This window comes from Zalophus californianus, chromosome 10, assembly GCF_009762305.2.
Source record: "Zalophus californianus isolate mZalCal1 chromosome 10, mZalCal1.pri.v2, whole genome shotgun sequence".
Taxonomy (NCBI): domain Eukaryota; kingdom Metazoa; phylum Chordata; class Mammalia; order Carnivora; family Otariidae; genus Zalophus; species Zalophus californianus.
This window is the reverse complement of record NC_045604.1, coordinates 93,111,689-93,139,483: the sequence shown is the minus strand read 5'-3', so window position 1 is coordinate 93,139,483 and position 27,795 is coordinate 93,111,689. Positions and strand designations below refer to the sequence as shown.

At 45.4% G+C, this 27,795-nt stretch overlaps 2 protein-coding genes across 2 annotated transcripts; one reads left to right on the top strand and one right to left on the bottom strand.

The window, feature by feature from the left end:
- Nucleotides 1–176: 176 nt before the first annotated feature.
- Nucleotides 177–9,092, bottom strand: LOC118356022. Its single transcript, XM_035722228.1, has 3 exons — nucleotides 9,077–9,092; nucleotides 8,096–8,975; nucleotides 177–1,731 (listed from the first exon to the last, which is right to left on the bottom strand). The coding sequence occupies exons 1-3, from the start codon at nucleotides 9,090–9,092 to the stop codon at nucleotides 1,533–1,535; spliced, it is 1,095 nt and encodes a 364-aa protein (XP_035578121.1). The 3' UTR covers nucleotides 177–1,532.
- ZKSCAN2 (zinc finger with KRAB and SCAN domains 2) lies at nucleotides 8,406–27,347 on the top strand. Its single transcript, XM_027611601.2, has 7 exons — nucleotides 8,406–9,495; nucleotides 10,519–10,705; nucleotides 13,343–13,434; nucleotides 13,775–13,901; nucleotides 16,881–17,567; nucleotides 19,982–20,464; nucleotides 22,744–27,347. Exons 1-7 carry the CDS (start codon nucleotides 9,091–9,093, stop codon nucleotides 23,664–23,666), a joined length of 2,904 nt encoding a protein of 967 aa, XP_027467402.1. The 5' UTR covers nucleotides 8,406–9,090; the 3' UTR covers nucleotides 23,667–27,347.
- Nucleotides 27,348–27,795: the final 448 nt, after the last annotated feature.

Genomic DNA, 27,795 nt, shown 5'->3' with positions numbered 1-27,795 from the left:
ACCATATGCCAAAATGCAAAAGACACAAAGCCCCACCTTTTTTTTTTTTTAAAGACTTTATTTATTTATTTGACAGAGAAAGACACAGCAAGAGAGGGAACACAAGCAGGGGGAGTGGGAGAAGGAGAAGCAGGCTTCCCACAGAGCGGGGAGCCCGATGTGGGGCTCAATCCCAGGACCCTGGGATCATGACCTGAGCCGAAGGCAGATGCTTAACTACTGAGCCACCCAGGCACCCCAAACCCCCAACTTTTTAAAGGGTGAAATACTTGAACAGAAACTTCACATGCCAATATGCACGTGAAAAGTGCCCACTGTCATTAGGGAAAAGGAAAAGACAGAGGCTCTTTAAGTCCTGCTACCCAGCTATGGGCTGTCCATTCCTAAAACAAAAATATCTCCCTTAAAAAACTGGGGAAAATAAAAGAGATGGAAAGCAAGCACGCTCATTCATCACTAAGAATGCTAACTGGCACAGTTTTTTGGAGAGCAATTAGGCAGAATTTAACATCATTTTTACCTACAAAGTAAAATGCATGCTTTGACCCAGTGCTATAGATTGTAGGGATAATCTAAAGAAAACTCCTCCAACACCCCACACACAAAGGCACATTTACAAAAGTGTTTGCTGCAGATTTTTATGGAAGAGTGAAAATTTGGAAACTCCCTAAAATGCCCACTAGTATGGGGAGCGGTTGAGTAATTCACAGTGCCTCCACTGTTCATATGATGGATGCAATCATTAAAATAACAAGGTAGACCTGTATTTACTGACATGGAGAGATCTCTGAGATATATAGACCTACTGCTAAGTGAAAAAAAAGAAGTCACCAAACAATGTAAATGGTTCTATTTACATCATTAGAGACTTACACAAAGGTGAATGTTTTTGTAAGTAAAGGCAAAGGTAAATTTTGGGAAGGATATACATGGGAACCTAAGAGTGTTTGCCTCTGTGCACATAAGGTGTAGGGATACTCGCCATCACTTTTTACTTGGTATGAATTGTTTATAACTGGGATGAGTTTACCTGTTCTCCATGTAATTAAAAAAAATAATAAAAGCTGCTTTTTAAAGTACTGAATATTAATTATCAATGAAACTAACATGTATAGTGTTTTGCCCCAAATTCTGCTAAAAACCTTACATACATTATCTACTAATCCTGCAAAATGGGCACTTGTGCTCATTACATAAAGAAGTGGAAACTTAGAAGGTTTTAAGGGCACTCAGTGGTACCTTAAAATCATCTGAGGAGCATTTCTGTTTTGTTTTGTTTTTAATTCTGGTGGTTGGACCTCATCTCGGATCCACAGGACCAGAATCTCTGTAGGAGGGGCCCAAGCATCTGCAGTTTGCAAAAGCTCCAAGAGGTGATTCTAATGTGCAGCCAGTGTGGAGAGCCAATGGTTGACATCATTCTCACTGCTGGGTCACATTGCTAGCAAATGATACAGCATGGTAACACTGCCCCTTCCAACACAGAAAATTGTAGGTATAGATAGAGGTAGACGTAGGCAGTATAGGCATAGCTACACCATAGGCGCAGGTCTAGGTGTAGGTGTAGATGATGAGATGTAGGCATACATATACGTATTGAATATATCTATTTTTTCAATTATGGATGAAGAGCACCTCGAGTATAAAATGGACTGTGCATTGTCCTCTGTTCCTGCTTCTTCCGGTTCGCCCATCCTCTGTGTCTGCCTTCTGCAGTGGTCACCAAAACTCCTGAGGGGTGATACATGAAATATTTAACAATCAGACAGCACAGGCACTGACCCATCAGAATGGACCTTGGACTTAAAACTAGAGCAGGATTCAGGCTTTCACCGTTCGGTCACTGGCTCCTGAAGAGGTGAAAGTTTTCCCCAGGGAAAGCAGCTGTGGAATGCCACTCGGCAGGCTCAAAACAGTAGCTGTTTACGAACCGGTACAGAAATAGTTCCCCATTTTAACAACCACTCCAGTAGTGCCAGCATCTAGCTGTGCACAGAACGAGGTCTGAATGGTGGTGGTGGTGCTGGTGGTGGTGGTGAGTGTTTTTCAAAGGTTGTTCTGAGACGGTCTGCCTGCCAGGCAACTATTTCAACTACTTCCACCCAAAGACTTGCTTCTTGAGCATTGGAAAGAAAAGAATGAGGCTGGCAAGCAGTCTGTGATCCACACCGGGCTGCCCCCACCAGCTGTTGTGTGCCTGGCAGCCCCCTGCTCCCAGCCCCTCTCATTCCCAGCTCCAAGGGGGTCTGTCACTTTGCTGATTATTGCCATGTTTCCCTCCTGAAGTGGCAGCTCCAGTTGTGTTTCCCAGATAATTTCCAAGATGCTAATTACCACCTGCTGATTTCCTGTAAACACTGTACTTTACACATGTGATTAATCAGAAAGCTGTGGACTGTTCTGAAGGAGCGTGTGTGCCTGCGTGTGTGTGCGCACCCGTTTCATTACTGTGGTGAATTTAAATCACAGGCGATGTTTGCTCACAAAGCCGTATTAGCAAAACGGCAGGGAAAACAAAATTACAAAACACCATAAACTGCAAGTTCACAGACTGTGTAAACAACAATTCGAGTCAGTCCGACAACTCGCTGAGTCAGTTCTGGAATGGAGCAGCAGGCACGGAGCATCTCCAAAGGAGATTTGGAATCATAGGTGCTTGTGTTTCTCGGGGAAACCAAAACTGAAAACATTTTCAAATCCTCGGTCTTCCACTGACTACTCATAAGATCTGTACAAAGTACCTGAACCTTCAAGCTGCCCTTCCCTCATCTGTCAATCAAATGGAGGTAACTTCTAAGTCATCCGAGATAACACAGAAAATACTTATTTTGCATATTAGTCAGAATTGTTTGGGTTGTTAGTGACAGAAATTAAATTCAAAGTGGCTTAAGCAAAGCAAGACATGGAGTGGCTCAAAAAATAAAGACCAGGGGCTCTGACTTCAGGTGCTGTTGGATCTAGATGCTCAAATAATGACTTCGGAACTCTATGACACCCTCCCCATTTGGGGCCCTGCTTTCCTCTGTGTGGGCCTCTTTCTCAAGCAGACTCTATTTATGGCAAGCTGCTACACTAACCAACAGCTCCACACATATATCTTATCTTCCCAACAACCACAGAGAACTGGTATGGACAGCACCTCCCTTGGAAAATGACCCAATAGCCCATTCTCAGATCACACAGTTTGGGTGTGGTCAAGTGCGTACTTAATTAGACCCTACTCAAACTCCAGAGACAGGCACAGAACCAGACACATACATGAAGACACAGCTGGACCTCTGGCCTCAAAACCAAACAAGACAGCTTGAAGGACAGCCAGTCCCACTTGACAGTATTTGTAAAGGGAAAAATCAGGGGTTCCAACATCAGGATCTGAGTTCCAGGATTGATACTCAGTCTTCCATCTCCTGGAAGGCTGTCATTCAGAATAGGATAGAGAGTCTCCAAGATAAACAAAAACTAAAGGAATTCGTGAACACTAAACCAGCCCTTCAAGAAATATTAAAGGGGACCCTTTGAGCAGAGCGAGACACCAAAAGTAACAAATACCAGAAAGGAACGGAGACAATCTACAGGAAGAGCGATTTTACAGGTAATACAATGGCACTAATTTCAAATCTTTCTATAATTACTCTGAATATAAATGGAGTAAATGCTCCACTCAAAAGACATAGGGTATCAGAATGGATAAAAAACAAGACCCATCAATATGCTGCTTACAAGAGACTCATTTTAGACCCAAAGACAACTCCAGATTGAAAGTGAAGGGGTGGAGAACCATTTATCACACTAATAAACATTAAAAGAAAGCTGGAGTAGCCATCCTTGTATCAGACAAACTAGATTTTCTTTTTATTCTATTTTTTTAGAGATTTTATTTATTTGAGAGAGAGATAATAGGGGGAGGGGCAGAGGGATAAGCAGACTCCCCACTGAGCAGGGAGCCCGATGTGGGGCTTGATCCCACAACCCTGGGCTCATGACCTGAGCTGAAGGCAGACACTTAACCAACTGAGCCACCGAGGCACCCCAAACTAGATTTTAAACTAAAGGAAGAGATGAAGGACACTATATCCAATATATGACAATTCTATGACTGATTTTTCCCATTTTATTCTTAATATTTTGAGTAAAAGGATTATGTCTTATACTTATCCCACTAGTGCCTAGCATGGTGCCTCATAGATATACAGAAAAAAATTGTTGACTACTAAATATTCATATATAGTTGAAATTTTTTCATTATTGTATTTCTCAGTGGAGTGAAAGGAACTGGGACATTTTAACAGTTGTTATTCTGTCAGCTATCTGACCATCATTAATTAACCAGTGGGAGAGGTGATTTTTAATTTGTGAAAAGGAAAACTATTTCACCTAGTTATGGCTTGGTTAATAAATCACATTTGAAAATACTGTGTCCACAATAGGCACACCAATATACTCAACCTTTTCATCTCCACTTTTCAATTTTTAAAGAAATGGATAAAATTTTCAGGGCATTAAAGAAATGAGAAATAACTGGCATTACTAGGAAATTCTCTAGCTCGGATTTTTTTTTAACTTAGCATAGGCACAGATAGCACTTCCTGGATCTAGTTAATGTATAGTTAATGTTTACTTTTGTAGTAACCTTACTTTTGGCCAGTGGGATTTAAAGCAAGCTATAACCCCTGTGGTTGCTGGCCAAAGGGCTTGTGGATCAGCACCATGGACAGAGGAATGGCGTGGAAAAGGTCACTCTAAGGCAGGTTGTACAACGATCAGATATTTCAGATATACTACCAAGGAAAGGCTGTGTGAATATTCCTCTGGGGATCATTTGAAGACAGTGGGTCTGGATTTGTGTCAACTCAGAGGACAGAGTCTTAAGGAAATAACCACGCCTCCAAGACGTCTCCAAGTAGTATGATCTGCTTCATACTTTGGATTTATTGACTTTATTGATTCACTATTTTTTCCACAATCTGATCTTCTTTTCTCAAGTCACCAACATTTTCACCCAAAAATAAATGTAAACACCTAATTAGAAAACGTGAAGGACATCTGTTCTTTTTACTATCCAGCATCTATGACCCTTTCTTCTTTGCAAACCACCTTTCAAAAAAATAACTGTTTTTAAAAGATGGTATTAAGGAATTCTTGATGCTAACAGGAAGCGTTTGATGGTCTTGAAGTTATGTTTAAAACAAGAGTCCCTGTCTTTTAGCAATACATTCTGATGGTTACAGATGAATAATGTGATGTCTGGGATTTGCTTCAAAATATCCAGCATTGGGGAGTGGGTAGAGATACAGGGAGGATAAAATTGGCCCTGAGTTGCTAATTGTTAAAACTGGAAGATGAGAACATGAGAGTTAATTCTACTTCTTTGTATTTGATGGGGCACCTGGGTGGCTCAGTCGGTTAAGCCTCGGACTCTTGATCTCAGCTCAGATCTTCATCTCACGGTGGTGAATTCAAGCCTCACATTGGGCTCCACACCGACAATAGAGCCTACTTAAAAAAAAAAAAAAAATACTGGTGTGTGTTACTGAGAGGCCACCAAACAAAAACAAAACAAAACACAACAAACTACTCCTAAAGATCTTATGATCCTACATCTGAGAGATAATGAACATGTCCCAGTACCCTCTGCTCCAAGAGGAACTTGAGGAGGTTAGGCTATAACTTTCCCATGCAGGTGAGATTTTGTCTTTTGGAAGTCCATGTGATGGAATAGGAAGTTCAGATGTCTACGGATGATCACTTTCTTGAGAAGCAAGATGTTTCAGGAAAGCAGTTTCTAAGAAATGAAACTTTTCATGCACCACCTGACAAGAAGTGGCTGGGGCAACCTAGAATTGCAGGAACTGAGGCTGAGTGTGGGAGGTGCTTGTGATGGTGGGCCCAAAGTCAATAGACTAAAGCTCTTAATCAGAACAAAAACAAAACAAAAAGACACTGTTTAAATATAAATGAGCTAGATAAGTAGAGGAAACCAAGATATAATGCCAAGCACATTAGGATGGAGAGGAGCTAAAATATGAAGAGGGTGGAGAGGTACAAAAGAAAGACACACCTAAATATTTGGGGGGGGGGGGCATTAAGAACTTTTCATTGCAACAGCCATGTCAGAAGCAAATAAGGAGCCAAAAGAGAGACTGAGGGATAAAATGAGAAAAGGAATGTAAAAGTGCTTCAAAATCTGTGAAACTGTGCACACATGGCAAGAACTGCTCAGAAGCCATGGGCAGCAGATGGGGTTGAGTGCCTACTCTGTGAAGTACGGCTCTAAGCACACGGCACATGTGGCTTAAAAAAAAAAAAAAAAAGAAAGTCCTGCTTCATTTAGCTAGTATTCTGGTGGGGGAAACAAATAAATGTATTTGCCAAGTGTGTGAATTCCACCTGGCTGTTTAATTTAGGCAGAAAATGTGGCCTCCAGCTTGCTGCAGTCCCCACCATTCCCTACTGTCTCATACTCTGCCTACTTCACTCATTTATGTTACCTGCCTGAGCTCTGCAGGCTTGTGAGTTTGTGACCTGTACTCTCCAATGTCCCTGAGCTGCTTGTGACACCTGCCTCTCCTAAAACCACCAAATGGCCCAATGAGCACATAAAAGACCCTTTTCTTATCTGAATCTGAATCCTGAGTTGCCATTAACCTGAGGTTACCCTGGGTGGTTACATCACCTCACTGAGATCTCAATGTTCTCAACTGTAAAGTGGAGGCAACCATATTTGCTTTATAGGACTTCTGTGAGGACTAGACATTGCCTAACCAGCTCTTACTCCTCCTTGGGATCTCATCCTTAGCAATACTTCTTAAAGAAACCTACCCAGACCTCCTGACTAGGTCAAATCCCTCTAATATAGGTAGATCCTCCCACCACGTTCCTCTTCTGGGGAGTACCTGTGGCAGTTACAATTGTACCTTAGCTTATTTGATTATTTGATTAATGCCTACCCCTCCCAGCAGACTTGGAAGTGCAACAGTGGCATGGATCCCGCTTTTGCTCACCACCTATCATCATGCCTGGCACAAAATAGATGCTCCAAAAATACTAAAGAGAAAGAAAAGTAAACGGTGCAAAGACAACCCCTGGCATACACTGGGTGCCCCATAGATTCTCTCTGACCCTCCCTCACCTAATGCCTGTCACATAAATGATACTCCTAGCTTCTGGGCTGCTAGAATTTGTAGATTGAGTTTTAACTAAGACTTCTGCTGAGAAAAAAAAAAGTCACTAAGCTTTCTTTTCTAATAGGCCACCTACTCCTAGAACGGGGATTTTGTTTTGCCCACTGATGTATGCTAAGTGCCTAAAACACTGCCTGGCACCTCATCAATAAAGGGATGGGTGGGCGGGCAAGCATCGCTCTGAGTTTCACAGAAGTTGGGAGGCAAGGACAGCTCCTCCAAGCAACCACAGTGGCGGGTGGGGAGGGAGGAGCGGGGACTCTGGGCCCAGACCCCCTTGGCTCACGTTCAGCCACATCAACTTCCCCAGAGCTAGGGCTGTAGGACCCCCCAGACGACGGGGCGTCCCCTTGCCCGCCCTGGGGTACGGGATGGAGCCAAACACAAGTGCTCCCACGGAGGAGGGTAGGGAACAGCTGGGACGCCCTCGCGCCGCCTCTGGGGACCTGGACCGGGCTGCCCCAGGTGCTCCCACATCGGGGGTCAGACGAGGCGCCCCCGCGCCGCCCCTGGGGGACGGAACGGGGCCACCCAGATGGAACGGGGCCACCCAGATGCCCCCGCGCCACCCTTGGGGGCCAAGGTGGGACCGCCCCAGGTGCTCCCCCGCAGGGGGAACCGACAGGGCACACCCGCGCCGCCCCAGGTGCTCTCACCTGAGGGACGGATGGGGCGGCCCCGCGCCCTCCTAGGGGACAGGACGGGGTCGCCCAGGTGCTCCCGCAGGAGAACAGCGGGGCCCGAGCCCCTCAGCGAGGGCAGCAATCCGCAACAGTCGCCACCGTCAGAGGATGCCCCGGAGATTTCCGTACCCTCTGCGACAGACCCCTCCGCCAGGCAAAGGAGTCCCCGCTCCCTCTCCCTTTTCCGCTGCAGAAAGGCCTTTGCGCCGCCTCCCCAGTAGTGTCCTTCACCTCAGAGACGTCTCCCCGCCTCCCAGACTCCACGGCTGAGGGAAGCCTCCCACTCTCCTTTTCCACACTGTTCCATCTTCTCCCTCAAAATGTCTGCTCGGCCTCCGACTGTGTCCCTCCGCCCCGCGAAGTTCTCCGCGCCCCACCTCACTCCTAAAGTCCCTCAGCGGCGAGTCGCTGCGCTGCGCGTCTCGCGAGAGTCCACCACGCAGCCCTCTTCCCCAGTCCCTCGCCCGCGAGGAAGCCTCCGCGGACCTCGCGGCGCGCAGTCGCGGGCGGCGCATGCGTGGCCGAGGCTCCCAGCGCCCCCCGCGCAGTCCGCGGACGGAGCGGAACAGGCCGCGCGCGCAGGGCCAACAGCCGCCTTGTGTGAGGTCCCGCTGGGTCCCCGCGGCTTCTCTCGTCTCAGGGGCGGAACCGCCTCGCGGCCTTTCCTCGGCGTGCGGAGGTTTCCTGAGGACGGCCGGGACCGCTTTGGGCCCAGAAGAGCCCGGCGCTGGCCTCGGACACCGCCGGCCCCACAGGCCACTCGCAGCGGCCTGGGCGCGCCGCCCAGGCCGAGCCTTGCACCCCGAACCCCGAATCCCCGGCCGGGCGGGGCCTGCACATCCGGCCCCACCCACCCGGGGCCTCGCCTCCCCGGAGCCCAGCCCCCTCCCGGCCCGCCGTCCGCCCCCGCCCACCCCTCCTTCCGTGCCCCGTGATTTTCTCCCGGTCCCCTCTTGCTCTTTCGGACATTGCACTAAAAGAGCTGCACCCTGAAAAACCACATCTTGTTTGGAGAAAAGGCCGGTTTGGAACCTTAGGGTACAAATTCTCCTTTTCAAGCGCCTAGGATAGATTCGATTAATGAGCCCGGAGTACCCTGTTCCTGCTGACACTGCCGTTTTTCACTTCCCTGCCTTCCCACACTTCCAAAATCATTAAGCAGGGAGCTCTCGGAGGTTTATGAGTCTACTTTGAGCTAGAGGTGAGTTTGACGCCGGGGTTGGAGCATGGCTGTATCCCTGGACCCTCTGATCGACGCGCCGCTGGAGCGGGAGGAATGCTTAATAATGAAGATGGAAAAGGACCCCGAGTGGGCAGCGGAACCCACTCTGGAAGGATCGGAGAGCTCTGAGTCCGAGACCTTTCGCAAATGCTTCAGGCATTTCTGTTACGAGGATGTGACTGGACCCCATGAAGCTTTCAGTAAACTCTGGGAACTTTGCTGCCGGTGGCTGAAGCCAGAAATGCGTTCCAAGGAGCAGATCCTTGAACTGCTGGTGATTGAACAGTTTCTCACCATTTTACCGAAGAAGATTCAGGCGTGGGCACGGAAGCAGTGTCCGGAAAGTGGAGAGGAGGCGGTGGCCCTGGTAATACATTTGGAGAAAGAGACTGGACGACTAAGACAGCAGGTGAGAGAGGATTTTCCAAATTGTTGTATTTAGAAAGAAGGAGATGGGTAAGGCGGGGGGGGGGGGGGGGGGGAAGCGGGGGGCATGCCTTGCACATAGGGCTTATTATGGAGGGAGAAATGGTACTAACGAGAGACCTTTAAAGTGAATCAACTTAAAAGAGGATCGGAATTTAATATTAAATAGGAAAAAAAACTTGCTTGAAATAGTATTTTGCAAATGAAGTTAAACATTATGCATCCAGGTATTTGTTCACATCTTTGGCATAATGCTTCCCAAAAATTATATGAGAGAACAATGCATTATGCTTTGCAGGGTTGGACTCTTGCAGCCTGATTCTAAAGAGGGCTATTTTTGCAAAGAAAGAAAGCACAAACTTCATCAGTTATCCCAGGGCCCTCTCTAGTCCTTTAGTATTTGAATGTGTGTCTTCTGAGGTGCCCTCGATGCCATCATCCTTGTCACTCTTCTCTAGTTTAACCACCAAATCTTCGTCCATCGGTGGCATTTCGTGGTCTTCTAGTTGTTTTCAACAGCCCTTTCATTAACCTTATGAAATCCTGCAAGATTTGCAAGATGTGCAGTTTCACCTTGCACGGGATTTGTATTCATATAAAGACCTGACTATCAGTAGGCTGCTGTGTTGGTCAGGGATAGACACTACATGTGGAAATTAATTTTATGTTTTCAGCTCACTAGTGAATTAATTTTGCTGCTTTCTGAACCTAATAGATGTGAGGACTCAGCATCTATTCTAATACTAAGGAGGCTGTGTATTTTACTCCTGATAGATTTTCTCCCCTCTGTGTACTAATAAAGAGCACTCTCCTGTTCCCTTATCCCTAGACTTCTGGACAATACTGTTCACCCAGTGCCCTTGGAGACTCCACTGGGCATGGAGTGAAATTTTCATTCCTTCTCACATCTCCTATCCTTCTTTGATATCTTTCTGGGGGAAGTTTGGTCTTCATCGGGCCCTGTTTTCCTCCCTCTTTCCATTATGGCATTGGCTTTATTTCCCAGGTTAGCAGTCCTGTGCACTCAGAGAAGCAGGTCCCACTGGGAGCAGCATGGGAGGTAACGGACTTTCAGCCAGAGCAGGTGGAGACTCAACCCAGGGTGGTGTCTTTGGAGGAAGCTGGAAGCCTCCACTCAGGACGTGAGGAGCAGCTGAACGGAAAGAGAGAGCATCGGCCCTTACCCAAGATTGGTAAGAAGAACTCAGAGCATTCCCAGTGCAGAGACCATTGCACATGTATTTTGTAACCCTAACTCCATGACTTGCTCACAGTAATATCCCCTCAATACGTATTTGAAAATAAATGGAATATTGGGGGAGCAAGGGTTCATTTGCTTCAAGAGTTGTGAGTATGTGCAGCATAAGTAAAAGGCATCTGGGAACATGGACTCTGGGAAAACTTAGTTTGCCCAGACTGGCCTCAAGGTCATGCCGTGAAATTTAAGAATCTCCCATTCCATAACCAGCTTGTGTTTTTTCAGTCCTGCCGTGTGTGTATGTGTCTGTTCTTGGCTGACTATAAACAACTTTAAAAACGGTTTGGAAAGAGAAACAAGATATTTACTTTATTTTTTTTAAGATTTTATTTATTGAGAGAAAGAGAGAGAAAACACGGAGAGTGAGAGGGAGAAGCAAACTCCTCGTTAAGCAGGGAGCCCAATGCGGGGCTCCATCCCAGGACCCTGGGATCATGACCTGAGCCAAAGGCAGACGCTCAACCAACTGAGCCACCCAGGCACCCCAAGATATTTACTTTATTTATTTTTTTAAAGATTTTATTTATTTATTTATTTATTTATTTGACAGAGAGAGACACAGCGAGAGAGGGAACACAAGCAGGGGGAGCGAGAGAGGGAGAAGCAGGCTTCCCGCTGAGCAGGGAGCCCGATGTGGGGCTCAATCCCAGGACCCTGGGGTCATGACCTGAGCCAAAGGCAGACACTTAATGACTGAGCCACCCAGGTGCCCCAAGATATTTACTTTTAAAAATTGGCTCACAAGTGAGCCATCACAGAAGTAGCATATGAAATTGGTAAACAATAAGATTTCATAGAGGAGGGAGCACAGGCTTCCTAGCTGCCCTGGACATTAGTAAGTCACGTAAGAGGAAGTCGAACACCCTGTCTTTCCCCGTCCACTGTGATCTCTGCATCCCCGCAGTCTGGTGTCAGGCTGAGAGAGAGGGATGGGATGATCACTGGACCTACAGCAGAAGGCTTGCGTTTACATCTACCTGTCTCTGTACCTCTGTCTGTCTGTCCTTAGGCAAATAATATGAAAAGGAGCATTAACGCACAGAGGTTAAGCGATTAGGCCTTAGAGGCAGACAACCCGTAGACAAAACCTAGCTCTGCCATCCATTATCTATGTGGCCTTGGTTAGGTTACTTCTCAAACTTTCCATTCTGTCATTTGTAAAAGGAAAATAATAAGGTTGTTAGTGTTGGTTAAAGGAGGCAGCGTAAAGGGACCAGCACATACGGTGGTCAATAAATGTTAGTTCCCTTTCTCCCATAATGGCACAATTATTTTTAAACTTCAAATCTCAGACAGATTTTACACAACCCCTCACCAAGTGGCAGGATTCACTACTATGTACCCAACCTCCTTATCTTTCCTGAAATTCATATTGTGATAGAATTCATTGCAAATATTAATGTTTTCTGGACTTCAAAGTTCCCCTGGATCATATGCTCTCAGTTACTTTGGCTAATAAGCTTAGTCCAATAAATGTATGGTGTTTCTGGATTTTGCCATCCAGGGTGACAAGGAATTCACAACGTGGAAAAGTGTGTTCTGTTGAGGTGCTCAGCAGGACAGCGCCACTGTGGTGTGCCTTTCCCCCTGCTTAGGGGCACACTGCTTCCATAACAGCTCGCTGAGAAACAGACACTGAACAGTATCTGTGCTTTTCACCATTTTTTGTAAACGTGAAAATCCTTTTTTTGGATTTCTTTTAGTTAGCAAAAATAGGTACTAATGTATGCCTTTTGTAAAAACAAAGTGGCGTAACAGGAACTTTCGAAAAGCAGGGGATATCTGTAGTATGTTGTCACGGAAGTGATTCAGGTTGCTTCTTTAGAAAGTAGTGGAACAACCTCTTGAATTCTTGATCACAGTAATATTCATTCTGGAAGTTTTCCCTAGATGGCAAGTTCCAGAGTAGAAGTTAAACCACAGACTGTGCCTTATATACATGGATATATCTTCCTCCTACCTTTTGAGGTAGTGTACTGTGTATTTGCCTTTCATGTCCAGGACTATGTATCTACATGTGCTAACTTTTTTAGCATGTTAAAGCGCTGATGAACTCATACTAGGGATTGCAAACTGATAACTTACATGCCAAGTCAGACTTGTGTCTTACCTACAAAGGGTTTTTGGTTTGGGAGTTTTATTCATTTGTTCGTTTTTAGTTCTCAAGGTTTAAGATTTTTGAGATTTTATGCAAAAGTCCAGATTTCTGGCTTCTCCTGAAAATATCAGAAGCTCTAATGATAGTAGGCCCATTGTCTCCCAATGAAGCATTAAGTGGAAGTGGGCATTGGCAATATACCCTTTCAGTGGTGTATGTGCTCTCCAGTTCCCCCATTCCTTACCTGGCCCCCTTCATGATGCACTTTGCCTGCTAACTCCCTGCAAGCATTCATGTTTGTGAGCCCTGCATCAAGGTACCATGGTTTCAGGCATTGTTCTGAAATCATTGATGAAATGATCAATTTATATTTGCTGGTTTTTTTTTAATACATGCTCATTTCTTAAAAGGAGAAGGTGCATGAATTAAAGAGCCAGAGCCCAGAACCCTGATTGTTTCTTTCTCTTCTTACAGCTCGGCCTTCTCCCTGGGTTCCTGCCCCTGCTAATGAATGGAACAGCGTGAATCAGGAAATAACCACCACACGACTACCTATTGTGTCTCAGGTACATTGTAAATCTTCTCTCTGCCTTCCTAGGGTATTCAGTCCCAAGGATTTCCTGTGCCTTCACTGTCCTCAAACTTTTATACTCCCTCCAAGAGACTGTTCCCCGCTGACTCCTTTTGCAGGGAAGACTGGACCCAGCCGTCTGACTAATGAGACTCCTTGCTGAATCACCTCTCTTATGATTCTTTATAATATCTTCCTCATTTGGCACATCATACACACTTGGCTCCCTAATTTTAATTCTTCTTTGGGGCCCTTCTGTGTTTCCTCCATGATCATTCATCCTTTGAAGACCCATGTGGTTATCTTGGTAGTCATTGCTGTTAGTGTTGTTACAGGGACCAGTGAAAGATGTCCACATGGCGAGAGGTTTTTCCTACAAAAAGAGCGTACATCAGATTCCCGCTCACAGAGACCTGTACCGGGATATTAGGAAAGAGAGTGTTGGGAACATGGTCTCCCTGGGTAAGGATTCTTTCCCTTTTCACATAAAAGATTTGGGGATTTTTGATATCTTTATTTCTACTGATGATACACTAGTTCTAAGTGTCAACACCTAAAGGACCTCGTGGGTTGTCTAGTCGTTTCTGTGGCCAGCTCACCAGACCTAGTAATCACTTGTCCATGCTCTCTTCCTCACTCCTTCGTCTCTTCCAGTTTAAAATATATATGTGTTCTTCTAACTTACGGATGAAAACATTGGTGAGGTGTTATATACGACTGTCATGGTCATACCACTTAAATATAAGCTTACACGTATGTACCTACTAGACTAAAAGCTCCATGAAGTCACAAGGTCTTTGTATGATTTGTTCTTATTTAACTGCAGTAACCCAACACTTTGCACACAGCTGGACCCATGGGTGGGTGGCCAGCAAATAATTGTTGGATGGATGGAAATCCTACAGATGGAAGGAAAAAGGTAATTTCAATACAATAACCTTGGTAGTGTGTTGTGAATGACTTAAATAGCAGAGATTCACGGGCACACATAACCACTGATGTATCACTTTACAAGCAAACTTCTGAAAGATTTGTCACCTACATTAGTAGTGGGCATAAGCACGGTTCATTCATACATAAGTTAAAAGTCGAAGACTAATTTTTAATAAAATTACAGGCCTAAAATGTGTACAAACCCACACTAGATAGGCTATAAACATGTGGTAATAGGGTAGCCACTAGTCACACAGGGCAATTTAAATTTATACAATTAAATAAAGTTAAAAATTCAGTTCCAGGCGCCTGGGTGGCTCAGTCATTAAGCATCTGCCTTCGGCTCAGGTCATGATCCCAGGCTCCTGGGATCAAGCCCCGCATCGGGCTCCCTGCTCAGTGGGAAGCCTGCGTCTCCCGCTCCCCCTGCTTGTGTTCCCTCTCTCGCTTTGTCTCTCTCTGTCAAGTAAACAAACAAAATCTTAAAAAAAAAAAAATTCAGTTCCTCGGTGACTGTAGCCACCATCAGGATATTTGATAGCTATATTGGACAGCACAATTATAGAACATTGCTGTCATCCCAGAAAGTTCTGTTGGACAACACTACATATAGATAGTAAAGTATAGAGATTATAAAATGGGCCATGCCAGACTCAGCGAATGAAGATACACCAACAATTATTTATAATTAGAAAGCAGTTAAAGCAACTGAAATCAGTGACCAATGTAGAGTGGCACTGATGACACGATGGTAGCAAGGCGGTCGTCCCAGAGCAGTGGGCATCCCAGCCATCTGCCTAGGTTTGCACATGCAGGTGCTTCCTAGTGCGACCTCAGCTCACATGGCGTCCGGACCCAAGAGTGTGCTGCATGAGAGTCCTGAGTCAAGTGTGCCACTAGTAGGATGGGGATCATCCCTGGAAAATTCAGATTTAGCCCAGCACCTTCATACGTACAGTCAACCCTTGAACAAGACGGTTTGAACTGCATAGGTCCACTTCTACATGGATTTTTTTTCAGTAAATACATACAGAAATGTGAATATATTTTCTCTTCCTTATGATTTTCTTACTTTTCTTTTCTCTAACTTATTTTATTATGGGCATACAGTATGTGATATATATAACACACAAAATACATGTTAATCGACTATGTTGTTGGTAAGGCTTCCGGTCAACAGTAGGCTATTAGTAGTTAAGTTTTGAGAGAGTCAGAAGTTATACACGGATCTTCAACTGTGCAGGGTTGGTTCCCCTGAGCCCCGCTTCATTCAAGAGTCGACTGTGATGACATGTAGAAAGACCCAGGTCCAGAGACACCTGCCCCAATCCTTTATCATAGGTTGTAAACTAATGGCTTATGGGCTGAATCTAGCCTATACACATACATTGGCCTTGCACAGCATTTTAATTTACTATTAGTTTGTAAATCTGGATATCCTGTATCTCTTGAAAAATCAAATGTCAGACACCATGGGCCCACCTCCTCACATAGCAGTGATTGGCTAGAGCTGAACGCAGGAGCTCATGCTGAACTGCCGTGTTTCTCACTCATTTGCACTGCCTGCCTGGTCCTTATAGGTATTCAAGCTTTCATTAACCCTACACTTACCTCTCTCATGTAAAAATAAAGAGCAAATCTCTATCCCCAGTGTTCTTTCAGAAAGGTTTTGATGTGATGTTCCTTCTCTCAACAATTCTGTGAAGTTTCTATGTATGTGTTATCTAGAGAAGAAAACTAAATTTTATTACATACCTGTTGGGCATTGGATACTTTACAGACAATCATTTATTTAATATTCCTGGCATTTCTGTGAATGGAGGCCAGCATTCCTTAGGCAACCAAAGCTCAGAGATTAAGAAACTTCCCCCTGGTCCAAAAGTAAAGCAGGGTTTAGTGGGTCAGAGTTCCCATGTAAGACATGTTGATCTCCACAGCGCTGTGAGGCAACAGACTCCGTGTGCTTCCCTGTCCTTCCATCTCTTTCCTATTAACCTTGCCACATGTATCCCCAAATTCTTGACGTATCTCTCCTAGCCCCAGTGTGCATGCGCATATGTGTTGGGGTGGGGGTGGGAATATGCGGGGAGCAAATACAAGCACACTTGGTTCTATAAGTAACAAATACTGGTTACAGCAGGTGCTGAACCCAATACAACATTAGACACTTGAGAGGGAATCAAAGGTAATAGAATGTATCTTACCCTTAAAGGTCTTCCCTTTAGAACTAGCCAGAGAAAGAAATGGTATATACCGGAGAACTAACATAACGTAAGTTTAGTAGATGATGGTGCCAAAGACGAGAGGTGTAAGGATAACTGTAACTATACCATAGGTAGTAAGAATGCCCGTGCTGTGCTCTGTCATGGTTGAGGAAGGCTCTAGAAGAGGGGGGGATTGGACAAGACCTTTCAAGGATAGGTGTGAACAAGTGTCTGGGAGGGCAGCAGATGAGGGCATGCAGCTCTGACCTCTGGTTTTGCATGAAATGTGTTTCTCTTCCCGTAGGAAGTACCGTGTCTGTGTCTAACAAGATTGCCCGGTTGGAGCAAAGAAAGGAGCCATGGACCTTAGGTTTACACTCTTCTAACAAAAGGAATATTATTCTACGAAGCAACCACGTCAAGGAGAAGCCGGTTGGTGCCACTCAGATCCCGGCGCGCAGTGTGGGGAGAATGTGGGGTGAGCAGCAGCACTGGGGTTTAGAAGATGAAAAGATAGCAGGCGTGCATTGGAGCTATGAGGAAACGAAGACTTTCCTCGCCATTCTCAAGGAGTCTCGCTTTTATGAGACGCTGCAGGCTTGTCCCCGAAACAGCCAGGTGTACGGGGCTGTGGCCGAGTGGCTGCGCGAGTGTGGCTTCCTCCGAACGCCAGAACAGTGTCGGACCAAGTTCAAAAGCCTCCAGAAGAGCTATCGGAAGGTGAGAAATGGCCACGTGCTGGAACCCTGTGCCTTCTTTGAGGACATGGACGCTCTGTTGAACCCTGCAGCCCATGCTTCATCTGCTGATAAGCCAAAGGAAATTCTCTCTCTCCCCAGACTAAAGAGAGTTGATATCAGTGCTAAAGAACAGATCAGTTTGGTGGAGGAAGAAGACGCCGCAGAAGAATCTGATGGTGATGAAATGGGCATTGAATTTATCCAGAAGTCTGAGATTCGTGGTGCCCCTGTCTTGTTTCAGAACCTGAGTGGTAAGAATTGTGCTCTTTTCTTCGGATATGAAAATGGATGATATGGGCTTGTGGTAAAAGGACTGAGTAGACCAGAGGCCGCCAAACCTTGGGAGTGCTGTCGTGAGCGCCTTGCCACTAACCACTGAACGTACTCTCGGGTGTTTGCTGCTGCCCCTGGTGCAGTCTGAGTAATGGCCGTGAAGGTTCTTTCTCAGGCTAGAGCACAGCATGGATTTGAATATTTGCAGCCTGTGGAAGGAAGGTAAATAGAGTCAGAGGACTCTGGAGAGCCCATATCTGAGGATTGGTATAAAGCAGCCCGTTGTGTCGGATTGTAATAAGGCAAAGATACATTGTTATACTATCTAGGATAACTAGTAAAAGAATATATAACTTACGAAAGTAAAATATCGTAGGGGCACCTGGGTGGCTCGGATCATTAAGCGTCCGCCTTCGACTCAGGTCACCATCTCCAGGTCCTGGGATGGAGTCCCACATTGGACTCCCAGCTCAGCAGGGAGTCTGCTTCTTCTCCCTCTGTCTCTCCCCCTGCTTGTACTCTGTCTCTTTCTCTCTTAAACAAATAAATCTTTTTTAAAAAATTGTAATTGTATAAGAAGACAAGAAAGGAGAGAAAAAGGAACACAAAGTAGATGAGTCCAATGGAAAACACACTAAGATGGTAGACATACGTCCAAATATGTCATTAGTTACAAACTTAAAAGACTAAGATTATCAGTCATTTAAAAAAACAAATGTTGCTTACAAGAGATGCATGTTTAAGTACATGACACAGAGACCTTGAAATTAAAAGGTAGAAAAAGATACAGTGCATACGATATAAACGAAAGCTTGTGTTGAAATTAGGGATGTGCAGAACTAACCTGGCAGTTAACAACTGGGTGACAATAGACACATCCTGTAAGTACTTTGAGCTTCATTTTTCTCATCAGTAAAATGTGACTGAGGATTCCAGGATCATTAGTGTTAAATGAGGTAATAGATAAAAATTGGGGAAGGCATTCTGCAGATGTTAAACAAACATCTCAGTTCTTCATAATATGCATGTAAAAGATAGGCCAGGCAAAATGAGAGACTATTCTGGTGAAATGCAGTGAGACATTGCCAGGTGTTACTAGGAAAGTTTCTCCACGCCACCTTATGAAAAGATGGCAAGTTCTAGGGGCTCCTGGGTGGCTCCATCAGTTAGTGTCTGCCTTTGGCTCAGGTCATGATCTCAGGGTCCTGGGATTGATCCCCACATTGGGCTCCTTGCTCAGTGGGGAGCCTGCTTCTCCCTCTACCTCTGCCCCCTACTTGTGCTTCCTCCCTTTCTCTCTCAAAAAAAAAAAAAAAAATCTTTTTTAAAAAAGATGGTAAGTTCTTAGAGTGGAGAAATAAATCAGGCTAGGAGAGCTGGGGTGCACTCATGACTACATCTATTCAAAAGAGACAGCTCAGGAAAACACGGGGAAGATGCATCATGCATGTACAGGTGTTGGAAATCCATAGACAGGAGGGCAGTCCCAAGTGTGCGAATGCAGGGCTAGCCCTGGAGGAGAGCACGGGGTAAGACTGAGCATAGAAGTGACTTCTTCCTACTTACAAAACACACAAAAAGCATAGTTTAACAAACTGTATGCAGACATGTCCTGAAAAGTTTGATTCTGCCATAGAAGCAGAACATCTGTTCATCTTGCAAGTCATTTCATCTTTCACAGTAGAGGACTCAGTGACCTCAAAAATGACTCTGGTTGTAGTTCTGCTCTTTAAGGAAGACTGGTTAAAAAAAGTGTCCTAGTCTGTTTTAACCATTTTGGGTTTTTTGTTTTTGTTTTTTTTAAAGATTTTATTAATTTATTTGACACAGAGCACAAGTAGGCAGAGCAGCAGGGAGAGGGAGAAGCAGGCTCTCCACTGAGCAGGGAACCTAATGCGGGGCTCAATCCCAGGACCCTGAGATCATGACCTGAGCCAAAGGCAGATAACTTTAACCGACTGAGGCACCCAGGTGTCCCTAGTTTTAACCATTTTTAAAAGACCGCCGAATCCTTGGTTAATCGCCAAAGCAATGGCAGATCTGAGGGACTACATTCTTACTCTACCAAATAAACTGTGAGATCAGTTTAACAATTTCAGTTTAAAAATCCTATCAGGATGTTAACTTAAATTCATTTGAGAGTTCATATCCGTACAACTTGAATTTTTCTATCCAGAAACATAGTGTCTCTCCATTTCTTCTAGTTTATTTATGTCTTTCAGTAAATTATAGATTTTTTTATATAGACCCTCTCATTTTTTGCACATCTTCTCCCCTGGCATGTCATAGTTCCTGTTGCCACAATGAAGGGGATCTGTTTTCTTTTACCCCTTATGTTTCGAGGCTGCAGACGTTTTTTCTTATGTCTTTGTATTTTTTCCTTCCGTGGCAGGTGTGCACTGGGGGTACGAGGAAACCAAGACTTTTCTTGATATCCTCCGTGAGACTCGGTTTTATGAAGCTCTCCAAGCCTGTCATCGGAAGAGCAAGCTGTATGGGGCCGTGGCGGAACAACTTCGGGAGTGTGGCTTCCTACGGACACCGGAACAGTGCCGGACCAAGTTCAAAAGCCTCCAGAAGAGCTACCGCAAAGTGAAAAACGGTCACGTGCTGGAATCGTGCGCGTTCTACAAGGAGATGGATGCCCTGATAAACGCTCGGGCCTCCACTCCTTCCACCAACACTCCAGAAGTCCCATCACCTTCAGGGCAAGAAGGAGAGGATGTTGAGATTGAACCCCAGGAACCGACAGGCTGGGAACCTGAGGAGGCCTCACAAGAGGCGATGATAGAAGATTCTGGCAGCGAGAGAATGAGTGAGGAGGAAATTGTGCAAGAGTCGGGATTCCAGGGGCCTCAGGGTCTACTGCAAAGCGGTAAGTGGTAAGAACCATTGAGGGGGAAGTGTGATTTACTGAAGAATCAGTAACTCTGGGCATATTGCTCATGAGTCTGTTCATTAAACAGGCATTTGAGGGGCCTGTGCCGTGTGAGGAACGGGGGATCTAGCAATGAGTAAATCAAAGCATCTTTCTTGTGCACTTTATTCAAGGAGGGACCTGGCATTCTAGTGATGCAGTCTTTGAGACCTCAGCCTCGGATTTTGTCTGTATGGGTCAGTGTTTCATAGCACCTGCAAATTCCGTGGGGAAGAAGAACTTGCAATTATACATGCGAAAAAAGTCAGAGGAAGGAGGTGTGTCCATAGGCTCAAGACACAAACATCTCAGTCCTTCATGATGTGCATGAGGAAAAGGACAGGCAGGGGCAAAATGAGAGAGAGACTTGCCTCTGGTTCTCTGCCCCACCTGCTCGTTTCCCACGGACTGCCGGCACCCTTGTGGGCATCTGTCCGCATGGCAGCCCAGACTTAAAATTTTTAAAACTAAAATCACTGTCTTCTTTCCCGCACCTTGGCTCTTCCCTGTGTCCTCCCACATCCAGACTTAAAACTTCAGAGGCACTTTTGATGCTTTCTCTCTCATTATTTACATCCAAGCAGAGAACGCTTTTTTCCCAACTGTTGTAGAACTTCCATCTGTCCCCTTTTTAGTTACCACAGCCGCTACCTGTGGTGAGAACAGTTCAGCCTTTCTCTGTCTCTTACCTAGACTTTTGTAAAAGTCTCCAAACCAGGTTTCCCCATCAGTCTTGTATTACGGCTCCACAGCCGCCCTCGGTCTGAGCTCATCTTATCTTCCTGTCCTTACCTCTTACTGTTTTCCTTCCAGCACTCTGCTCACTCAAAATAAAACACTAGAGAAGGGGTGTACATATGCTTCCTGCTAGTGTTTATATGGGAAATTAGTTTGAAGTCTGAAATCATTAAGTCCTCTATAACCCACGTTTTGATTCCAGGAAACAAAATCTTTTGGTGCCATCCCTTGTGAACCTCATTTTTTAAGTTGAGCTGCAGACCTGACACTAAATTGTCAGACTCTATCTGAGCCAACCACGAGGCTGTGATTTCCTACAAATCCCAGGATGATGTTGGACCTAATAAGAACGCTTCAGAAGAACTCCTAAATGAAATATGGCATTGTTGGGGCTTTCACTTAACTTAATGGACTGATTGACGGCTGCTGTCCTCTCCCAACCGATGCCAAGCCGCCGCACTTGGGATTGGAGGGCGGAGGGATATCAGCAATTTCAACTCAGTGTATGCAAGGACAGGGATGTGGAAACTGGCAAGTAGAAACAAGGCAGCATAGCAAAATGCTTAAGAACAAGGGTTTGGAGACCAAACAAACCTGGATGAAATAATACAATGTCGAGAATTGGATTCAAAATAATCTGGGTAGAGGGAGCAGAAAGTGGGTAGGAATAGAGGTGAAACTAGATTGGCCACGAGGAGATCATCACTAATGCGGGCTGAGTGGTTCGTGGAAATTCATTTTATATACTGTTGTAGTCTCTGCTTTTCTGTATGTTTGAATTTTCCATAATAAAAAGTTCACATAAAACCATGCAGTTAATAAGTGACCAGGATGGAATCAGAACCAGAGCTCTGTGATTCCAAAGCCTGTCGGTCCAAAAGACCTCCTGGAAAAGCTGGTATCCAGGATGCCTCTTGCAGTGGGCATGGGACATAGATGAGAGAGTGAGGGAAAGGTAATTCCAGTGTGGGGAGTGGTGAGAGTTAAGTTGAATCCAGGTATGTGTGTGAGACAGCTGGAAAAAACAGGGCCAAGGACATTTGAGGAGAAGAAATAGCCTTGGGTAGGATATAATCAGATATTGATGAACATGGAAGTCCATTGAGGAATTGGAACCTGATCACTAGAATCTGCTCTGAACATTGGTATGGTGTGTTTAAGCGCAGATGTGAAATTTTGAAAGCAGGGTGAGTGGGAATAGAACTTCAGGGAGAAAGCTAAGTTCGTCCCCCATTACTCAGGATCTGTATGGGGAATGACGGCTTGGATTTCAGTGCCATTCAGAAAACATTCTGAAGGCCTACTTTGTACTAGGTATTACTGGCTGTTCATAGAGCTGAATGAAAATAAGGCATAATGAATCAGAGATGGGTAACAGGACCTGAGAGGTCAGAGAAGTACGCAGGCATCCTAACACAGATGAGTCGGCTGTGTTGTTTATGTTAATACATAATACAGGACTGGTTTGGAATTTTTATCATCTGTTTTTTTCCTTTCAGATTTTGAAATTGGAGGTAGTATCAAGGAGGATACAACACAGGTAATATATAAGGACTTGGAGCAGCATAGGGCATTAATAGAAAAGTCTAAAAGGGTCATTTCCCAGAACGCTGATCCAGGTAAATACCATAAAAGGGAATGCATCTCAGGAAGACAATGGGAAACCCTTCAAGGCTTCAGACAGGGAAAGTTGATGTCTCAGCCGAGAGATTTAGGGAAAGCTGTAGTGCATCCGAGGCCTTTCATGGGGAAGAGACCCTACCGACTGCTCAAATACGGAGAAAGCTTTGGAAGGAATGCTCGTCTTATGTGCCGGATGACCCACCAGAAGGAAAATCCTTATAAATGCAGTGTCTGTGGGAAGTGCTTTGGTAGAAGCAGGAGCCTAATCAGACATCAAAGAATCCACACCGGAGAAAAACCTTTTAAATGTCTTGACTGTGGGAAAAGCTTTAATGACTCCTCCAACTTTGGTGCCCACCAGAGAATCCACACCGGGGAGAAACCCTACAGGTGTGGGGAATGTGGAAAATGCTTTAGTCAGAGCTCGAGTCTTATCATACATCAGAGAACCCACACTGGAGAGAAGCCCTATCAGTGTGGGGAGTGCGGGAAGAGCTTTACCAACAGCTCCCATTTCAGCGCCCACCGCAGGGTGCACACTGGCGAGAACCCCTACAAATGTGTGGACTGTGAAAAGAGTTTCAGTAACTGTACAAGATTCCGAGAGCATCGGAGGATACATACTGGAGAGAAGCCCTATGGCTGTGCCCAGTGTGGCAAACGTTTCAGTAAGAGTTCTGTCCTCACCAAACATCGGGAAGTTCATTCGAGAGAAAAGCTTCTGCCACATCCACCCTCCATGTATTCCCCGGAGAACCCACCTAAGGGAAAGACTGATGAATTCAGGAAAACTTTTTGACGTTGACCTCTTCTCCTCCTATGTGCCCCATTAGCCATTTTTTCCCCACCGTCACCCTTGGAAGCGGTCTTTTCTTAGCTATGAAGTGTTAATTCCCAAGACAAGCTTGAGAATATAAATCAGCTAAGAGTCCACCTCGTGTTCTCACCTCCGCCTCTAACTTTACCAGTCTGTTCCTCTCAACTTCTCCCTTAGCAAAGTGGAGAAGACTGTCTTGTCTGGGTTCCTTCAGTATGTCGAGGCCTCTGCTGTGGGACTGCCAAGTCCAGCAACGTTCAAGGTCCCTCCATGTAGCTGAGAGTTGTTTTCAAGCAGACCTGACATGCTGAAAGTTTCCTCTTGTCCACCACGTGGGAGCCCGGATGCAACTTGATCCCAGATTTCTTGTTGGAGTAGAACTTTCAGGAGTCTGATCAGGATCAGGACAACACCACGTGCATCTTGGTTTTGAAGTTACCTGGGAGATTGAGATTCTACAGCTTCCTTTAGAAGTCTGTTGCACTATACGCTTTTGTGTCACATCAATCCCCACAACTAGGGTGAGTCCCCGTATTGTCCCTGAAGCCACATTACTAACGCCTCGCCCTCCATAGAGATGAGAAGAAAATGACCGTGACCATGCCAACCTTTTCTGGACCTGAAGACAACCCCCTTGTCTGCTGCTTCTCCAGCCCCTGAGTAATCCAGTTCCTCTTACCATTTCTTGAAAGTCCTACACTTACCTCTTAGGTGTTCTGGGTGCTCTCGTCTGACTCTCCTGAGCTACCAGGCCCTCCCCAGATTAAATAGGATGCATGCCCGTGGTGTGTCTCATTAAAAGAAAGTAGAATCTTAGACATGTTCTACCCTACCACTGCTCTAGTTCTTACCTAGAATATGACTGGCATGTTGGCGTATTTTATGCCTCCCAACCCCACACTTCAGTATAATGTTATATATTAATAGTTTTCTCAAACTTTAAGGGGGTAGGGAAGAAGTGTGGTAGAAACCGGAAACCTTCACTATTTCTAAGACCAGTCGGACTCCTTAGGCCTGCTCTAGATCAGATAGCTGCTCATTCAGACCACCACCTCCAGGGCTGTTTGTTAAATACAATCAGCCTTTTCTGAGGCTTCTAGTCCCTGTTGATAGGATTACCCACCTAACTGTAGAGCCCAGAGTAATTTATAGAACTCTATAGCTTACTGAGTGAAAGTGGAAAGATTTACAGAAATTACAGAAACTTCCAATCTAGAACACTATTGTCGTTTTCCTCATTTACGTATTTGTCCGAAAAACCTCTTTGATAATCCCCTAGCACTAACCCAACAGGTATTGAAGGAAGAGTCAAAATGGGGAGGGGAGAGGCAGGGAGGTAGTTAATTCATTCCTGGAAGTTACAGATGAAACCACAGAATCTGGTCTTCCAAGGCTGGTTGCTCCAGGATGAGGCCAGTGACATTTATGCCTTTACTATGTAAGTAATCGGGGGCGGCTTTGCTTTGGGGAGGGGAAGTCCCAAGTTTGGTGGAAGGACAGCCAGAGTCAGGGATGTGCAGAGATTCTTTTGATCTGATCTCTCCTCTCCTTTGTCAGATGTTACCGTATTTGAAGACATCTGGAGATCATATTTTTCCTTTGAGGATGTTTGAATCTTTCGAAGCCGGTTCAGCAGAGTTCCGAGGAGGGCAGGCAGTGTAGAAAGAAATCCCAAAATAGGGTGTGGCCTGTTGGAAGGCAGGTGACTCAGGTACACATTGATACATGTTTCCGATTTACATTGGTTGGAGATGTTACAACTGTTCCCACCTCAGTAGGTTGATTTCCTACGTGTGCTCTGAATCCTAGGCTTCTAATGGTTAAGTGCAGTGTCATGTCGTTTGTGTGCCTAGCACAGTGAGATGCGTGCAGTGCCTGTGGGCGTGTGCTTGTATCGTGTCGATGTTCTGGAATTCCAGCCCTAGAGAAGATGCCCATGAATAGAAATCACCACTTAGTAAGACATACACAGGATTGATAATTATATGGAAGCATGATTCAGGAAAGTAGATTTATTCATAAGTATGTATTAAGTACTGTTCCGTGTAAGACCGTGCTCCAGGCACATTGAGGGCGTGCGAAGACAGACTCGGTGGCCTGGCTCGGGGAACTGGCGGTGTGACAGAGGAGGCACTGCAGCAAAGGTAATTAATGCTAGTTCCCTTCTCGGCACTTGCAAAAGGTCAGTGACTCCACCATGAGAAAATCACGTTCTTCTGAATTGCCTCAAACTGTGTACCTCTGCTCTCCGACGTCCCCAGTGGCAGGAAAAGTACAGGACCCATTCCATCTCAGGTGGAACAGACTGAGTCTGTGTGAGTTTCATTCGTCTGGAGCCGCACAAAGGTGGAGCCCGGGTTCCCCTGCCTGCGTTCCTAGTGGTAAACAGGCTGTCTGGACGTGGGCTAAGTTGCCTTCATGAACTCTGTCTCTGTGCTGAAGAAATAGAAGGTCCTGCCCACCATCTTAGACCAAGATGACTTGCATCTTGTCTTTTCTCAACTGGAGCATGAAAGTCAGAATGAATAATGTGTCTTTTATATCACATAGCATTGCCTTTATGAAGATCCATAGGAAAAGGTTTTTCTCTGGGTCTCAGTACCAGGGAAAGCTCTGATCCTAAATAGGAAAAAAAAAAAGGATTACAAACACTGTGATTTTTATAACATTGCTTTTCTGTCTTTGTTCTGGCTGCTGGAAAGCTCAACAAAACATACCAAGCCACCTCAACCAACTACCTAAAACCTCTATTTGTTTAATCCTATCTGATTTCTTTGAAATTTACCCCAAATCCTATTTTTTAAAAGCAGTGTAAATAACCGGACATTTTATTCTCTGACATCTTACCCAGGGCACTTTGGAAACTGGCTTGTATTCCCTGCCTACACTTGCTTTGTTACCCCACAAATACCTCCAGTTTCTACCGGTGATTTTATTACACATACAACCTGACTTGTTCATAAATCTTTAAAGAAGGAAACTTCACACATTCGCTTAAACCGCTCAGGGCGGCCTGCCCTGGGGGAGCAAGCATTAGACCAGAAGCCAAAAGGGACACATTTCAGTCTTGTCGCTATCACTTACTGAGTGTTGTTTGACAAACCTCAGCCTCTCTGGGCTGGTGTTCCTTATCCGGAGAGACGTTGAACTTGATTGCTGAGAACGCTCTTGCTCTAATGTTTAGTGAGACTGCGGCGGGGTGTAGGTCAGGAAGATGATGCATATGTATGCATCTATAATGCATGTAAGACTAGGTAGCCAGCCTGGCTTGCCCCGGCAGGTGGCATCCAGGCCACACTGAACCTACTTCATACTTTAGGAAGAGGGAGGCCGTGAGCAGCCCGGGAGCTTGTGCAGTGATGAGAAAAGACACACGTTCGCCAGCAGGCAGCCCCTGGGGCTCCTTGGTAGCCGACGGCAGGTAGCTGCAGTGAAGAAAGCCTGGATGTGAGGTCTGATGCCCGGTGATGAACGGGACTCCGCTAGGAAGGAGCTGGGGAAGCCCCAGACTCAAGGCGTGTGTGAGCAGCTTGTGTGGCTGTTAGCTTTGGCCTCTGAGTTCATTCCAGGTATAAATGTATGTCTCTTCATTGTTTTGTATTCACGTTCACTTAGATGTCTTCTTGAAAACTTGTCTGTGAAATAAATATCAAAAATAAATGACTCCTGTGGTTTTTGCCATAATTTGAAGGTGTTCCATTAAAGAAAAAGAGAACTTATGCAAGAGGTCATAAAAGCAGATCCCAGTAGCTCTGTAAAGAGAGTCTCAGTATGATCTCAGCTCCCTGCTCTCCCCACACCTCCCAGGAGCCTTCGTGCGTCCCCAGCTGTCTGCCTGTAGCCCTTGGAGAGCTGTTTCTGCCACCGTGCCCAGCAAGGTCTCTGACTCTAGGGTGGAGTTCACCCTGGATGCACGGAGCTCATGTGTTCTGGGTGAGGCCCCTACCTATAGCCTTTCCTTGTGGTTTGAACCAGTCTCAACAATGTCCCCAAAGAGACAGTGTGGCTTTGGATTTACTGTTTTAGTTCAGAGCCCCATTTCACCCTTGTTCCCCTAACAGTGTCAACTCCACGGGTCAGAGAGTCAGTGGAGGTTTGGGCCACTTGGCAA

Coding starts and splice junctions, on each gene's coding strand:
- ZKSCAN2 (XM_027611601.2), top strand. CDS start 9,091: ATGGCTGTATCCCTGGACCCTCTGATCGACGCGCCGCTGGAGCGGGAG. Junction 10,706..13,342: donor TCGGCCCTTACCCAAGATTG/GTAAGAAGAACT, acceptor CTCTTCTTACAG/CTCGGCCTTCTCCCTGGGTT. Junction 13,435..13,774: donor GACTACCTATTGTGTCTCAG/GTACATTGTAAA, acceptor GTGTTGTTACAG/GGACCAGTGAAAGATGTCCA.
- LOC118356022 (XM_035722228.1), bottom strand. Junction 1,732..8,095: donor GGCGGGGAGACGTCTCTGAG/GTGAAGGACACT, acceptor ATCACCCCTCAG/GAGTTTTGGTGACCACTGCA.